Raw genomic sequence first — 18,117 nt, forward strand, 5'->3', positions numbered from 1 at the left:
TGCTGTCTAAAATATCAGGAAAATATCTGATTCCAGCCAAGTCATGAGTGACTGGAGACATTCATAAATCTCTGAATGACCCTAATTTCTTCATGCAATCTTTGTGATTCTCACAACAGGTTGTCTCATTGGAGGGATATGTGATCTGATATACCACCAAAGATCTTCTCGTGTGGAGTATAGAGAGAAAAATGAGGGGTAAACACATCCTGATGACAGATGTATTTTGGTGTAATTAAAACATCTTAAGTGACGACTGTTTGGCATCAAATGATAGCATGTCTGTTTTATTCAATTGTCACTTCATTATGAACATTGTGAAATAATTCTGCTATGTGTGGTTATGAAAGCCAATATGCAGCTGCGGCAATGTGATAGAGGAAATACCCACACTGACATTTGTAATGGCTGAAGTTAGTATTTGAGTAGAAGCAGCTCTCAAATCAGTGTGAAAACAAATGAGACGCAATGCAGGGCATCTCAAAAGCATCTGCAACCCAGTCCCAGAAACCGAGCCAAAAGTCGCAGATGCTTCATTGTAAATTCTAAATAATGTGTCTTTGTAGTAGAGGAGGCATCCAGCTTGCTTTGACCAACTTGACAAACACTGTTATAAATCTGGCTGTAGAACCTTTATAGAATTGGATCAGACATTTTACAGATGCACCACTGACACAGTCCATGTACAGCCATTTTCACTTACATTTTATTAGTCTGTTACACAAAAGCTTTTCAGCCCAAAGCCTCTTTAACAAATGCAGCAGTTCAGATATCAGTTTTACTGTTTCTACCAATAAGGTTTAAGGCAGAAGGTGCAAAAAGCTGAAATCTTCTTAAAAGAGTTTTGAACGTTTATGTTTATTTCAATCATATAAAGAAACAATGTAAGGCTTAAACAAAAATAATGAATTATTTTATGTAATTAATTAACATAGTTAAAGGATTAGTTCACTTTCAACTTTATAATGGCAGTATGCATTACCAAACGAGTATGAGCTGAAGAAAGAAGAAAGTGTCTCTGTGACGAGCAGGGCGGGCGAGAGCTGTGAGGGAACGGCGCAAGGCCGGTGACGCGAGTGATAATGAGCATCACCTGCGAGGCGCGCTGGCCTCGAGTCTCTCACAGAGGAGGCATAAAAGGAGGAGCGACGACAGTGAAGGACGAGATGACCAGGCCTGGACTTTATTTTATGTTTTATTATGTTTGTGTGGCCGGGAGACGTCCGCGAGGGTCTGCCGGCATTACTTTCGTTTTGTTCTTTGTTTATTTTGAATTAAAGTTTTGTTGAATGTTCGCCGGTTCCCGCCTCCTTCTTCCCATATTTACGAACTGTGTTACAGTCTCCATGCATCCATCCATCATAAACATATTTTACATGGCTCCGGAAGGTTAAAGGCCTTCTGAAGCGAAGCGATGTGTTTGTGTAAAAAAAAAAAAAAAACATATTTAACAAGTTATGAAGTAAAATATCTAGCTTCCGTCAGACTGCCTTCTTTATTTAAATTACAGAAAAAAAAACTATACTGGCGTTGCATCAGTTCCGTGAGTTGAATAAGGAAGGTGTAGGACGTACAGCGTAAGCTAAGGTGGTCTGGCAGAGGATAGATATTTTACTTCATAACTTATTAACCCTCTGGTCCTCTTCGTTTAGATAATCCGAAAATTGAGCCAATCAGTGCGAGGGCAGGCTTATACAGTGGGTACGGAAAGTATTCAGACCCCCTTAAATTTTTCACTTCGTTATATTGCAGCCATTTGCTAAAATCATTTAAGTTCATTTTTTTTCCTCATTAATGTACACACAGCACCCATTTTGACAGAAAAAAACACAGAATTGTTGACATTTTTGCAGATTTATTAAAAAAGAAAAACTGAAATCACATGGTCCTAAGTATTCAGACCCTTTGCTGTGACACTCATATATTTAACTCAGGTGCTGTCCATTTCTTCTGATCATCCTTGAGATGGTTTTGAGTCCAGCTGTGTTTGATTATACTGATTGGACCTGATTAGGAAAGCCACACACCTGTCTATATAAGACCTTACAGCTCACAGTGCATGTCAGAGCAAATGAGAATCATGAGGTCAAAGGAATTGCCTGAAGAGCTCAGAGACAGAATTGTGGCAAGGCACAGATCTAGCCAGGGTTACAAAAAAAAAATTCTGCTGCACTTAAGGTTCCTAAGAGCACAGTGGCCTCCATAATCCTTAAATAGAAGACGTTTTGGGAAGACCAGAACCCTTCCTAGAGCTGGCCATCTGGCCAAACTGAGCTATCGGGCGAGAAGAGCCTTGGTGAGAGAGGTAAAGAAGAACCCAAAGATCACTGTGGCTGAGCTCCAGAGATGCAGTCGGGAGATGGGAGAAAGTTGTAGAAAGTCAACCATCACTGCAACCCTCCACCAGTCGGGGCTTTATGGCAGAGTGGCCCGGTGTAAGCCTCTCCTCAGTGCAAGACACATGAAAGCCTGCATGGAGTTTGTCAAGATGGTGAGAAATAAGATTCTCTGGTCTGATGAGACCAAGAAAGAACTTTTTGGCCTTAATTCTAAGCGGTATGTGTGGAGAAAACCAGGCACTGCTCATCACCTGTCCAATACAGTCCCAACAGTGAAGCATGGTGGTGGCAGCATCATGCTGTGAGGGTGTTTTTCAGCTGCAGGGACAGGACAACTGGTTGCAATCGAGGGAAAGATGAATGCGGCCAAGTACAGGGATATCCTGGACGAAAACCTTCTCCAGAGTGCTCAGGACCTCAGACTGGGCCGAAGGTTTACCTTCCAACAAGACAATGACCCTAAGCACACAGCTAAAATAACAAAGGAGTGGCTTCACAACAACTCTGTGACTGTTCTTGAATGGCCCAGCCAGAGCCCTGACTTAAACCCAATTGAGCATCTCTGGAGAGACCTAAAAATGGCTGTCCACCAACGTTTACCATCCAACCTGACAGAACTGGAGAGGATCTGCAAGGAGGAATGGCAGAGGATCCCCAAATCCAGGTGTGAAAAACTGCTTCTACTAAATACTGAGCAAAGGGTCTGAATACTTAGGACCATGTGATATTTCAGTTTTCTTTTTTAATAAACCTGCAAAAAATGTCAACAATTCTGTGTTTTTCTGTCAATATGGGGTGATGTGTGTACATTAATGAGGAAAAAAATGAACTTAAATGATTTTAGCAAATGGCTGCAATATAACAAAGAGTGAAAAAATTAAGGGGGTCTGAATACTTTCCGTACCCACTGTATATACGGCCCACTTACTTCTATCCCATGACAGTTTTTACAGCATCCTTCCTCCACTCCAACTACTCACTCTCGATTATTACCATCTCAGCCATTCAGTAAAAACATATGTCATGTGATCTGCGAAAACCCATCACATGGTGAAATTTTATCTGTAACAGGTTTCAATACCTTATGAAAGATGAAAGATGGATTTGAGCCCTTTCCAAATATGTTTTTATTACTTTCATAGCTTATCTGTAACAGAAGTAATGGTTATATGAAGTCGGCTGATCGCTCTGATTTTCAGGAACGGAATTTTGAGAAAAACAGGTTTAAATAACGGACACCCCCTTTTTCCGCATAGACATGAAAATGCACTATCCAAACATAAATGGTTGTAATTCAAGAATGCTTTGGAATATAGACCTAAGGTTGGTCTTGTTTTAAAGAAGACACTACCCTGCCAACACACCCATGTGGGGCCCATAAGGGTTGGATATGGGCTGGTGAGTGGGCCCCATTTGGGCTGCCCAGATGGGGCCCAGTTAGTTTTGTCCGGGGGTTCCATGGTGGCCCCATGTGGGCAAGCCCAGATGGGCTGAAGTTGGGCTTCACATGGGCCCTAGCTAAAACCCACACGGGCAACCCAGGTTTCTCCCATCTGGGGCCCACACTTACCTGGGCCCCATGTGGGCTGCACATGGGCCCCTGCTATTCTACCCATAAGGGTAATAACCATTATTATGGGCTAACAAATTCATCTTATTTTACAGTCAGCCCATACAGTTCTGTAACCCATGTTCATATTTTTTTTACACAGCTAATTTTACTGGGTCTGGTGGACCCACCATATTATTAGGCTTTTAAATCAATACAGCCATAACAATTCATGTAAAAAATACTTGACAGATGTTTACTTTAGCCATTTACCCCTGTGAGATCGCATTTATGATTGTTTGTTTTTTGTGAGAAACCAAGGAAATTCAATAAAAAAATAAAAAAAACATAGAAAAGATTATATCATTATTAGAGATTATTTCTTAGAACTTAATCAGAATAGGTGAAAATGCTTGAAATGTAACAATTTTGTAACTTTGTGTGGGAATAGCAGGTGCAGAAAGACAACACTCCTGCACACAGACGGCCAATGAGTTTGTGTTAGAAAAAAATAATAAATAGCATATTTTTTCTTTTAGCAACCTTTAAAACAGGTCCTTAAGACCCAAACATCTTGGGTTAAATGAGCTACAATAATAACAAGACCAGTAATACAATTAATTACCTTTTTATTTAAGTAAAATTAACAAAAACATTAAGAAAACTCTCATTAAGAAAACTTTTGCTCAGTGTTCCCTCACTGTTAGAGACAGGATTAGCTACTTTCCACCTCAAATGAACCCGAAGCCTGAAGTCCTTGAGGGGTTGCCTGTCGGGCCTGTCTATTACCCCCCCCCAGTCCCTAGCACCAATGAGCCACTTGGAGACTGCCTTCTCTACATCTTTACAGATGATTTGGCTGGTCATGGTGCTTTTCTTTAAGCCTCCTGCAAGAAACAAATATAACAGTCACTTACTTTATATGTGCCACCACAACTCTCAGCCAGGACTGTAAAGACAACTATGGCTACGTTCACACTGAAGGGCTTAATGCTCAATTCCGATTTTTTGAAAAAATTTGATTTTTTTGCAAGGCCGTTCACATTTTCAATTAAATGCGACTTTTTGTTATCTCCTGTGTGAACGTGAAATGACCCAAAAGTGACCCGCATGCGCAGAAGAGTACGCAACGGTCAACGACGTCACTCGTTGTTTGTGGAAGTAGACGGCCACCTTGTTTGTTCCAGGCTTTAACCCTCCTTTATTTGGCTCGGAGGCTTTTTATTTGTCGCTGGCATTGGAGCCTGGATCGTCTGTAACCACGCTCGGCCATTTTGCTGGAAATGTTTTCGTAAACCGCCCGGTTCCGATAAGAGCCCTCGAGTTTGGCCTGAATAGAGCTGTCACCCCAAATATTAATTAAATCTGTGACCTCGCTTCCCTTCCATTGACTGGTCTCAGCAGCATCGTCCGCCATGGTTGTTGTTTATCTTCTCGTTCCCGCCTACTTCAACGCACAATTATGACATTTGTAGCATATCAATGACGTACGGGTCGGATACATGTGGTCTGGCCGTTCAGACGGAGGTTGCATTTCAAAAGATTGGATACGTATCGGATTCAGGACCACATACCCAAGTGGCCTGGGTCACATTTGAAAAGATCGGATCTGTGTCGTTCAGACTGTCATGAAAAGATCAGATACAGGTCGCATAGGGGCAAAAAAAATCGGAATTGGGTCGTTTCAGCCTGCAGTGTGAACGTAGCCTATGTAAAGAAAAGTGCTATATAAATCAATAAGATTATTATTAGAACTACACACATACTCTTAAACACACAAGTTAGGCAACTTACTTGCAACTCCATACACAGTGGCTACGTTTACATGCACCAATTTTCACCAATCCGAATGAATTGAATCTGATTGCAGATCTGTTTACATGTACTCTAAACATTGTAATCTGATTCAACTATCCATTTATATGTGTTTTATATACATTATGATTAAAACGTTTGCGCACGCACTGTGCGTGCGTGACGTCATATCAGTCACACATGCGGTAACCCAGGTTGCGTCAACAGACGATTATCATGTATCGACGATAGCGGGAGATATTGTCAACAGCTTCAAATCTTGGCAATATTAAGAGGATTTAGTATTTCCAATTAATGTAGGCGTGTTACATTCTTCTAGTCTTATTATAACTATTAGGTTCAGCTTCTTTTATTAAATTAATATTATATGTGCTATGAGGATAATAAAAGATTAGGCTTTTAGCTATCTTTTAAAATGATTTAATTTTTTTGAGTTATATTATTACAATGAATTATAGCCTATAATTAAAATTATTTAGAGTGTAGGCTATAATACTATTTCCTAACACTGCAGTCATCAATGAAAATTAAGTGCAGCATTACTTCAAGCACCGACTAAAAAAAAAAAAAAAAACTGTTTAACACAAAATAATAATAGACAAATAAACTGGCGAATAAACAAAGAAGTTACCCAGAACTCAATGTGGCGTGACGTCAGATTCGTATTCTCTATTATTCTCACTTGTTCCACTTGCCTATATGTACAGCCACCAGATAAATAATGGAATAAATTATTTATTTATATACCGTTACCAGCATATTATATTGAAATTCATCTCTGAGAGAATATGCTCCGTTAATGCAGCGTCAGACAGCTCCGTCACTTTTTACTTTCACTTTCTGTGACTTTTTCACCAGCAATAACTCTTGCGCAAAGTTTGCACGTTGCTTCTTTTATGATATCCACTGGCTCCCCTTCTTGTTTTTAAACGGAAATATTTCCAATATTATGATGAAGGGATACAACTACGTCACTGCCTGTTGGCATCTTTTCAACTCAAAACGTGAACGTGACTTTGTGCACTGCGTAATGTGTGTCAACATTGCACTGCGCATGTGCCCCAGATCTTCTGAGAACGAATGAGATAGTAGTCGGATTCAAGCGTTTACATGGTCATTTTTTGCTGTTGGATTGGATTAGAAAAGGAATAAACCACCCCTTTCAATCCGATCTAAATTTCATTCGGATCAAGCTCAGTCGGATCGATTAAGGTGTTTACATGAACGTCTTTCAATTTGATTGAGCCGTCAATCCGATTACAAATGTATTATTTGGGTGCAAGTAAACATAGGCAGTAAATAATGTTTATAACTTTGGGGTCTTGTGACAGCTTTCTAGTATCAGTACAACTTAAAACATTATCTACATGCACACCTACCATTACTTCATACAGTTTTAAGGCCTTGAACTCTCTCTTCCCGTTTCGGCCCACAAAGTTGTACTGCCAGTTGGATGGAGGCCGTGGAGGTGTCAGCAGAGATCTGAGGGTGGATGGAGCCGGTGGATGGAGCCGGCACAGATCAGAGGGTGGATGCAGCCGGTGCGCTGTAAAAAAAAAAAAATAATAATAATAATAATAATTTTGTTGTGTTGGTTCAGAAAAAATCCACACTGTAAAAATCTTGTACAACAAAAAAATCTTATATATATATATAATTTAAATTCTTAAGTACTTCTGTATCCAATAGACATTAAATGTTGAATTGGCTCAACTACAAAAGATTTGGTACAGAATAGTTTTCTCCAGAAAACAAATAATGTCAAGTTGACTTACATTTTCTTTTTTATAGTGGAGGTGATGACCTGAGGGTGGATGGAGGTGTAGGCCTGATGGGGCTCATCCTCACTGGACAAAATCACTCGCCTAGAAATCTATAATATACAAGCACAATCAATGAGTTTAAGTGTTTTAAAAACAGTTGGTTAAAAAATATATACATCTCTGGTATCTACACTCGATACCAGAGAGACCCTCACATTGATCCTTAACATCTGTTCCAACACCCTATGCTCCCTTCAGGCATGCACACATCCATTTGTATACATCTCTTATCCCCCCAAAACATGTGATTTGTTATTTTTATTAACTGACATTACATTACATTTAATATTATTTATTTCTTAATCATATCTGTTGTCTACCTCCCTCGTTTTGACAGCTTTGAGCCAAATACACTTAACAAAACTCCCACAAAACATGTCCTTCCTGTATCATTGGGAAATTTTTCACCATCCATTTAGTAGTAGTAATTCAAATAGCCTCACCTCTTTCTGCGCTTCCCCCTTCCCATATTCTCTGTAGAATCGGACTCGGTTCGTACATCTGTGTTCATATTCGACTAATTTTGTGCAGGCAATTTCATACGTTGCTGTGGGAGACATAGTGGCAATTAGTTTCATTCAGAGCAAATTTAACATTTCTAATGACACCCACAACCTACAAACAAAATATATATATTAAATTAATTATTATCAGTAAGTGTATAATATTTAAAACACATTGAAATAAATGAATAAACTTTTAATAGCAATAGAAGATAACTACTTCTCTTGTTAGAGAAGAGTCAACATTTTTTGAGTGCACACCCACAAAAGTGTCCGAATGCGCCATGTGCAAAATGGATTGGGTCTTCTGACCTTTTGATTTTGATTAATATGTGAAATATGAGAGAGTTAAGACAGTGCTTATTGTGAAGACCGAGAGAGGGGCGGGGGAGGGGCTCTCTGCTCGTTCTCTCTGTCACTCAGTTAACATGCGCTCTATCACAAGCGCAGCAGTCATCTACATCAGTCATAGATCACAATAACTGATCAAAACCAGGCTTTGGCGGGACAGAAATTTGTTTTGTCGGCCGCTAAAAAAATAAACGCAGGAAAACCCTGTTAACGTTTGGTGATTTACGGTAGAAATCTAAAGGCACAAGTTGACAAAATATAATGAAATAACCACCTTAATATGTAATGTTGACATTTTTTTTTATTTTTGACATTAAAGCTTAAATGTTAAGGGAGCAAACTGGCCCAAAATCTAAAAATTGATCACTGCATAAAAAACCCGATGTTTTCACCTGCCGTGTCTCGAAGTGCAGCAGAGTGCTCGCGCGCTCCCGCGGCCAGGGGATGCAAATCCTGGCGGGGATATGTGCCTTAATTGGCACGACACCCTGGCCGATAAAACTTTGCTGACATTCACATGGACTTTCATCAGTGTTTTTGCTTTAACTGTAAATGCAACAAGTACAAATATTAAAATTCCACGAGCTGGTAAAAGCGGCTGAAATTTACAGTCTTTTTAACAGCTTGCCAATACTTGTTCGACTGCCTTGCTAAGAAGTTTAAGTTACTGTAACCAAATAGTTCTAAACAATATATTTAAGTCAACCACTCAAAACAAGCTCAAATGCTAACGTTACTGACTTAACTTAAAGTCGTCTGTTCAACGCTTTAACCAAGTTTAAGCTACATCTGCTAATGCACAAACATTTGCTAAAAGCTTTCCTCGAAACTAATACTTTACAAAAAAGCTTTAGGTTAACATCATGTGATAAAATCATCCCCAAGTTTATTATACTCTTACCTGCCTTTTGTCCACACGACGACACCGGTGAACTCGAGGATCCTTAACGGACAGCAGACTACTGAAAGGCGGCAAAGTTGTTGCTGGGCAGATTCTTTCGCTCGGCGATGGGGGTTGAGCTTTCCAGATGTGCGCTGCACAGAGTGCGCACTGCTTACGGTTTGAACATTTTGTGGGGAAACCGTACAAACTTGTCTTTTGAAACTCGTACAACGTTCTTAAGACAACTGTTTAGCTGCAGTCTCCAATTTGGCGCTCTAGCGATTAATAAACAGAATTATTCTTGCGGAAGAACACTGCAGCCGGAGATACGTCTATGACGAGTCACGCAGGGACTTTGCTCCTCCGCAGCGATTCCTACTTGACCGGCCTGAAATAGTCCCAATATAAACACTTATTATAAATGTATAATGATTCGGGGTAAGACAAAAACACGGTTAGGAAAATTGATTGTTAGATGGATGGATTGAAAATGAATGTTGTACATTTTCATTATAAAATTTTTGTAAATCTTAAAACACACAAAAATGTTACAGACAGCAGCTAATCTAATAAAATTTGTATAAAAAGTGGACCTAGCCCAGAGTCTATATTGTTAAAAATAGCATCCATGTCTGACAGTCAATTTTGAATGGAGCCCTTTAGCCTATCTACTGCCCATGTGGGGCCCAACAACAACAGCCCACCCTGAGCCCATGCCCAGCCGAAGCCCAACTAGCCCAAGCGAGGCCCATGTGGGCCCCAACTGGACGTGTTTGCAGGGTAGTCAGATTATTGTAGAAGTGAAATAAATTAGGAAAGTGAAATAATAAAAAAAAAAAAAGTTATAGAACTTTGTTTATTAAAATGTAAAAATATAATTGTTTATATTTTGTAATAATATATTACAAAGCATGTTTTACTCTTAAACTGCAATAATAGTAATAAAATAAAATGAAAGCCAAAAATGTCCACCTTCCAAATTTTAGGTTGAAATATTCCAAAAATGAGCTTTCAGTAAGATTTTGTTTGGGCGCAGTACCAAACTCTTTCACTAGATGACAACCAAGCTCCATATCTGACCATTTAAGTGCGTCTCCGTTATTTGAGTGATCTGAACCATATATTTCCATATTTTTTATGAAGTAGACATCCTATTCAGAAGTAGTATTGGCAGTTTGGCAGTTTTTGATTTGAATTCAACCTCTAATAAACACAATTAGAACATGTGTGTTCACTATAGCTCCGTTGTTCTCTTGTGCTCCGCCTTCTCAAGATAACGTATTAGAAAAATAACTGCGTGTAGTTTACACAGGACTGGCGGGAAATTCCATTAACACACCTTCATTCTGCATGTTATGTGGTTTATTTTGATATGTGAACTGTCTTTAAGAGAGGGAAAGCTAAGGCCGATTTTATGCACCTCCGGGTGTGTTCTTACGTTAAAGACAGCCTTGCCACTATAAGGCTATACCATAGGCCTTATTTTAGTAATTGAGAAAGGCTACTATAGTTTTTATAGTATATAATATATATATATATATATATATATATATATATATATATATATATATATATATATATATATATATATATACATATATATATACATATATATATATATATATATATATATATATATATATATATATATATATATATAAATATATATATATATATATATATATATATATATATATATATATATATATATTTATTTATATATATATATATATATATTTTTTAGTTATAAAGTTGAACTAAGTGAAAATGAGAAATGTTTCCTTGTCAACTACAGTAACTGAGATAAAATAAGTTCTACTTTTTAAGTAAACATTTATTTTAATTTAAATTAAAATGTGTTTTAGGGTTTTAGTTAGGCTATAATAACGGATTCACTCACACAGACTTTATTATGAAGCAACAGAAATGATTTGAATAAAGTCATACAGTTCGATTAATGGTGTGTGATAGACCACTAACAATAAAGTTTACAATAGCTTCATAAATTAGTTAAAAAACATAAAAAAGCAACATACAACTAATGCACATTATTTGCTCTACATAGAAGCAGAAGTGTTGTTATTTTGTTTAATTAATTTAGAGAAGGCACACCGCCATCTTACTCCGCCGATCGTGACTTAACGCACCTACCGTCGTAGCTACACACGACTTCCCACCTCGTAAATACAAACTTCCCAGGAGGACTTGAACGCACCATTAGACTCGAGAACCGATATCAGACTGCTCGTGAACTTTAACCTGTTCGTTAAAAAGATTCGATTCAAAAGAACGATTCGTTTGTAGAGTATAATCACTAGTGAGATATTCATGTTCTAACCTATCTGATACTGGTATTAAGAGGGTGATCTATGCATCCACGGTTGTGTATTAATTTATTGCATAAAACAACATTATACAACAATTATCTAATTCCGTTAGTCTGTTTTTAGACGTGAAGGGGTTAATGAAACAGTTTAGTTTCCTCTTGCTTTAAAACCATTTGCCAAGCACATTGAGCAATCTTCACGTTATGCCAAACCGGTTGCATTACTATTGGTTGTTTCACCTTTCAAGCGCATTCACTCTCGCGCTGCGCAAACGAACGGCAGCGCGCGACACTCTCATCAGGACTGTGGAGAACGAGGACGTCAAAGAAACCTAGTTCATGCTCTACTAATGCAAATACATTCTTCTGAAAACTTAACAGCGCAACGCAGGTGGATATAACTGTTATCGATACTATACGTTTCCCTCGTGCCATGAAGAACCTTCTCCCCAAGCTGTGGATCTTCGTCGCTGCAGTTCTCTTCCTCCCTTTGCTCAATGCTTCCGAGTATGAGTACTACAGCTGGAAACCGGAAAATTACGGCAGAAACCCACAGTGCATGGACATTCCCGAGGACCTGAGGTTGTGTTTTAATGTGGGTTACAAGCAGATGCTGCTTCCCAATTTGCTGGAACATGAAACCATAGCGGAGGTAAAGCAGCAAGCAGGCAGCTGGGTTCCTCTGGTGCACAAAGCCTGTCACCCCGGAACGCAAGTGCTCCTCTGCTCGCTCTTCGCTCCCGTGTGTCTTGACAGACCTCTATATCCTTGCCGCTGGCTTTGCGAGGCTGTCAGAGACAGTTGTACACCTATAATGGAGGCGTTTGGGTTCCCTTGGCCTGAAATGCTCAATTGTGACAAGTTTCCCGAAGGCGACGTGTGCATTGCCATGAACACCACCAACAGCGATGATATGGACACAACAGGTGTGTATTATTTATTTGAATTTTCAATTGTCATATTTTTTATCTTCATTTTTATTTTTTATTTTATTTATTTATTTTTTTTTTTTTTTAGCAGAGATGCCATAAAAGAACCATTTTTGGTTCCACAAAGAACCTTTCAGTTAACAGTTTTTTAAAAGAATAATAATACTAATAATAATAATAAAAAAAAACCCTAAAGAACTTCTATACCACTATGAAGAACCTTTTGTGCAGTGGAAATATTATTCCATGGATGTTAAATGTTCTTAACCACAGATGTCAATAAAGAAAGTAGCTATAGGTAGTATTTTGTTTACATTTTGTTATTATTATTATTCTACTACTGCTATTCTAAAATGTGAAAAATTGTAGTATTAAAGAATCATAAGGTGTGTCTAAATTTATGATTTGATGGTTTGATAAAGCTGATCATCTAAGATGTGTTTGTGATGCATTTAAATTGATATTTAGATATTAAATTTAGTATTAGATCTCACATAACATACATTTTAAAGACTAAAGTTAACATAGATTTAATTTTTAGGTGGTGTCAAAGTCCTAACTTGCAGTGATGAAGAGGTTAAATGGATGGAAACAAAGATGTTTTTTGATGAACATAATGATGAACATCATTTTTATAGTGTATGATATGTCTCAGTTTAAGTTATTCAGTCATTTGGAGGCTCATAGTTATTTTTCTCAAACTAACACACACACACACACACACACACACACACACACACACACACACACACACACATATATATATATATATATATATATATATATATATATATATATATATATATATATATATATATATATACTGAAAAATGTGTTTTTGTGTGTGTGTGTGTGTGTGTGTGTGTGTGTGTGTGTTAGTTTGAGAAAAATAACTATGAGCCTCCAAATGACTGAATAACTTAAACTGAGACATATCATTATATATATATATATATATATATATATATATATATATATATATATATATATATATATATATATATATATATATAGCACAATCAAAATAATACAGTGATGATGAATGTTATTAAATATTTCTAGGTTTCTGGTGCAAGATACTTTAACATTTACACTTAGAGATCACTTCATACATTGCAAGCTGATAAACCATTATTGCTTACATACGGCAGAACATTTGGATTGAACCTTTTTGTCCCTTTTCTTTAGGTGTCTCTTCTGTGTGTCCGCCATGTGACAATGAGATGAACACAGATGTAATTCTGGAACACATGTGTGCCAGTGAATTCGGTAAATAATCATTCATGAGATATTGTTGCATAGTGTCTAAGTAAATAAGTAGTCTTTTTATTTAAGAAAGAAAAAAAAATGATGATAAATAAATCAAAGTTACCTGATCTTACGGTTGAAACAGACTACAATGTCAAAGACTACTGGGTTCAAAACTTTTTAAAAATGAGGTCTTATATTGACTGTCATGGAAATCTGTCTAAGACATATTAAAATACACTTTAGATGTTCAGAGTTTTGGCATAGATCTTTACTAACATAACAGGCACTGAAAACCAAATCATGGTCCAAACACTTTTCCGCATGATGCTACTAATGCAAGTGATTTCAAAACACTTCATTTACTGGCAAGAGCCTAATGACTTCAAGAGAACAAAAATCCGATCGGCTGATTCCCATCACTGTGATTCCGTTCAGGTCCAGATTTTTAGCCCACACATTTGTTTCCAATAATATTGTTGCCTGAAATAAGTATTTCTAACATCGCTGTCTGAATTTGCACTCCTTAAATCTATTACTCTCTTGAGACAATAAGAATGGTGTAGTGCTACTTAAACATAACAGCATGTGTGTCCACAGTACTGATAAACACTGACTGTTGTTTACAGCTCAGTTGGTCTTTTTTGTTGTTCCTTTCTGTTTTGTTTTTAAATGCAACTCAATATGGTCAAATCTCCTTGTATAGTTCATGTCTAGATTTTTTTTGTAAAACCACATAACCATGACAGTGGATTATGAGATTTTAACCACAAATGGAGATATTTTGAATTTATAAAATGCAGAGCTATTTCTTCTATTGCAAGTGCCGTCTCTAAGAACCAGTGATGTGGTCAGAATCCAGCAGGTCTCTTTTTTTCAGAGTCTGAGATGTTGTCAAAGACAGGAAGCTTGCCGTTGGCAAGAATTTCATGGGACCTTTTATTTGTATGGCAAGCTATCAAGCGCCAACCAACAAAGGCTTTTTTCTGGCCATTATAGGATGACTGTATCTCAAGCTATGTGTCTCAACACTGCAAAATGTGAAAATGAAAATGTGCCGTTGTTACCTTATTCAGGGTAGATATTTTTACCTGATCTGAAACCGAGCCTAAAAATGACTTTTGTTGTCGTAACCAAATTCAGTTATATTAAAACATATATATTTTTGATGAATAAAAAGAAATGGACCCATGTGAAGCACATTTTTAGGTTAGGCTACTTGAATATTTCTACGGCGTGCTTATGTTAATGTTTTTAGCAAGAATGCTTATAATTGAATGCTTTGATGAAACATGAATGTACATTTTCATTGACGAAAGTACATCATACGATAATAGTTTTGCCAAAATAGAGCTCGATTTTGCAGCTCACTGGATGATGTTGTAGACCAGCAGCTCCTGGAGGGTTTATTTCCAAACCTGCTCCAACACACATACCTGTAGTTTTCAAGTAATCCTGAAGGACTTGATTAGATGGGTCAGGTGTGTTTAATTAGGGTTGAAGCTAAACTCTGTAGTGCTGCGTTCCAATTCGCCTACTTATACTACGCCCTAAAAGTATGTACTCTTTCTGTGAACAAAAAGTACTTACTTTTGAGTGTGTAGTAAAAGAGTAGACAAGCTTTGGGACATACTATCACGTCATACAATCGCGTCTTTTCTCTCTGTCGCATCCTGTCACCGTAAACTGGCCTGTTAATCATCTTACATCCTCCACATTTCATTTAGTTAATTTCCTACCGTATCGGAGTGAAATGCAGCACGTTGATCTGCAGTCGCGGGTCTTTCATGTGGAGAACTCTCCTCATATTAATGCATAATGATGCATTTAAAAGTTAATGGCCATTATCGGATCTTCATAAAAGTCCACATTGGTATTTGCAGATGAAAAATAACACGGGTAACATTACATATATATTTTCTATCAGGTTAAACTGATTATTAGTCACTCAAATCTCTCAGCGTCGATTGCATATATCCGCCATGTTTTGTAGTTTTTTAACACTTTTTACTCGTGTTTGTAGTTCTGAACTGAAACCTCGTCCAACGCGCAATGGGTTGTGGGCAATATTAGCCTCTATAGTGTGCACGGATCCACACTTCGAAAATCTACCGGAAATAGTAGACCATCCGGGGACTTTTGCCATACTCTTTTCAACATACTATGCTTTGGGACACACTTATTTTAATCTCACATACTATTTAGGGTGGATAGTATGGACATTGGAACGCAGGGTAGGACTGTTGCCTTCCTGGAGCTGAGTTTGGCACCCCTGTTGTAGAGTACTTTAATAGGATGCTGTTTGGCTGATTATGTATTTGATCGTGTTTAGTAGATGTTCTGTGTTGTTGGTAATGCTAACAATTGTTATCCACAATACACATGGGCCATATCAAATTCAAATTCTTTCATAATGCAGTGTTTGAATAGCCAGTGATTTGAGGAGTGCCTCAGGGATCGGTAATAAGACCCATTTCGTTTTAACATTACTAATAGAGTAAGTTTGGGAGGAATTGTGCCGTCTCTTTATTGATGTTGGTTGGATTTAGAATTTGATGCATACCCAAGAATCGTATCCTCAGACACCCCGGACGATATTGCGATACAACACATTGCACCATCCAGCTTTGCACAATTAGTACAGAATAGCATCTGAAAGACATAAACTAGAGTGAGTTCTTGGCTTAAATGTGAAAACAGATGAAAAACAGCCAAGGGTTTAGCATCTCCATGACAAAGAAATACAACAATGACCTTAAGCAAAAATACTTTAAATATTTGTATTTTCCATCAAGGTTTTAAATAAAGGTTTTAAGTTACATAACTGTTTTAGACATTACAGAACTCTTCTAGATTTATTCAAGATTTCACTGGGGTGTAATGAAATTGTCTCATTTAAACCTTCATGAACATTAATGACTTGTGAAAATCTTAAATCTACATTTGTCTTTTTGTAGCAATCAAGACGAAGATTAAGGAAGTCAAAATAGACAGCTCAGACCGAAAAATCATTCTGCAGAAAAAGAGGAGGCCGGTGAAACTTGGAACTCTGAAAAAGCAGGAACTAAAGAAGCTTGTTCTTTACCTGAAAAATGGAGCAGACTGTCCGTGCCAACAACTGGAAAACTTAAAGAACAACTACTTAATCATGGGTCGTTGGGTGGGGACACAGTATATTTTGACAGGCATTCACAAGTGGGACAAATCTAGCAAAGAATTTAAGATGGCCCTTAAAAAACTTAAAAGCCATAAATGTCCAACTTATGAGGCATTGTTCAAGTGATTTTTGATTATTTGGTAACTAATGTCATTAGCATTATATTACCTTTTGCCTTATAGTATATTATAGAAAGAAATCATAGATGCCACAATCCAACTAGTTAGTTTTGAAAGAGATTGCATGTATTCAGACATTTTTTGGGCAAACAAACAAGTGCAATTTAGTTCAAATTTAAAATGTTCTTGAACATTTCTAATCAATCCAAGTACAAAACATATTCACAGTTATTTACATTTCATTATGCTGTAAGTCAGTTGAGAGAGTTTTGCTTTTGCAAACACTGCATTTTCATATAGCTTGACATTTTCATGTTGGATTAATATCTATTCATACAGTCTGTTAATAATGTTTATGTTTTATAATATTCATCACAACTGTCAGTTATTAGTCTATTCAGTAAAATACATCATACATGCACCTTAGACAATAAAGGGACAGTTTTTTTTTTTTTTTGACAGTTTGTTTGGCTTGCATAGGAAGTGGAAGGTGTTCTATAGCATGCCTGAGGACTTGCACATTGCACTGTAATCATTCAACATTAAAACAGAACATATTTTTAATATATTTGACTGCACTGTATTCTTTCTTAGATATTGAGCATTAATGACTGCTTTAAGTAGCTGCAAAAGACAAGTAGCAGTCATGACCTGCCTAGTAGTCCAGCTTTATAACAAAGCACATGCTGTGAAATCACTATGAAGTAATCACCACAAACTGAGATCAGATTAGAGAAATCTCAGACACTGCATGTGCTCTGTGTAAGCAAACACCCAAAGCGTTTATCTTGTATAGACAGATAAGAGACGTTTGTTTTGGATGGACATTTTTCTCTCCCAGCTCTCCGGTATGAGTTTTCCCTCCTGTTTTTTTTTAAGAGGACAGTTAATAATATAATATAATATTACAGATTGTTATAAATTATAAATGATAATAAATGATCCAAGAGGATTTCAAGAGGATTTTCTGTAAATAAACAAGTAAATAAATATTGGAATCATGGTGAATAAAATCCAGTTGGATTTTAAACAATTTATGTAACCACATTTTTTCCCAGGCAACTTCCTGGAAAGA

The 18,117-nt window shown here is 37.2% G+C and overlaps 1 protein-coding gene and 1 long non-coding RNA gene across 2 annotated transcripts; one reads left to right on the forward strand and one right to left on the reverse strand.

Moving 5' to 3' along the window:
• Window positions 1-7,494: 7,494 nt before the first annotated feature.
• LOC137029731 (uncharacterized) lies at window positions 7,495-9,967 on the reverse strand. Its single transcript, XR_010896320.1, has 4 exons — window positions 9,282-9,967; window positions 8,773-8,926; window positions 7,970-8,073; window positions 7,495-7,576 (listed from the first exon to the last, which is right to left on the reverse strand). It is a non-coding gene; the product is annotated as an uncharacterized lncRNA (long non-coding RNA).
• Window positions 9,968-11,841: 1,874 nt separating this feature from the next.
• On the forward strand, window positions 11,842-17,897 carry sfrp1b (secreted frizzled-related protein 1b). The gene is made up of 3 exons (XM_067399394.1): window positions 11,842-12,515; window positions 13,707-13,787; window positions 16,724-17,897. The coding sequence occupies exons 1-3, from the start codon at window positions 12,023-12,025 to the stop codon at window positions 17,047-17,049; spliced, it is 900 nt and encodes a 299-aa protein (XP_067255495.1). The 5' UTR covers window positions 11,842-12,022; the 3' UTR covers window positions 17,050-17,897.
• The last annotated feature ends 220 nt before the right edge of the window (window positions 17,898-18,117 follow it).

The sequence above is a fragment of the Chanodichthys erythropterus genome, chromosome 10 (assembly GCF_024489055.1).
Source record: "Chanodichthys erythropterus isolate Z2021 chromosome 10, ASM2448905v1, whole genome shotgun sequence".
NCBI classification, from domain to species: domain Eukaryota; kingdom Metazoa; phylum Chordata; class Actinopteri; order Cypriniformes; family Xenocyprididae; genus Chanodichthys; species Chanodichthys erythropterus.

What these genes read in the sequence shown, in the direction of transcription:
- sfrp1b (XM_067399394.1), top strand. Translation starts at nt 12,023, where the DNA reads ATGAAGAACCTTCTCCCCAAGCTGTGGATCTTCGTCGCTGCAGTTCTC. An exon ending in CGATGATATGGACACAACAG is followed by an intron (nt 12,516 to 13,706) that starts GTGTGTATTATT and finishes CCTTTTCTTTAG; the next exon opens with GTGTCTCTTCTGTGTGTCCG. An exon ending in CATGTGTGCCAGTGAATTCG is followed by an intron (nt 13,788 to 16,723) that starts GTAAATAATCAT and finishes GTCTTTTTGTAG; the next exon opens with CAATCAAGACGAAGATTAAG.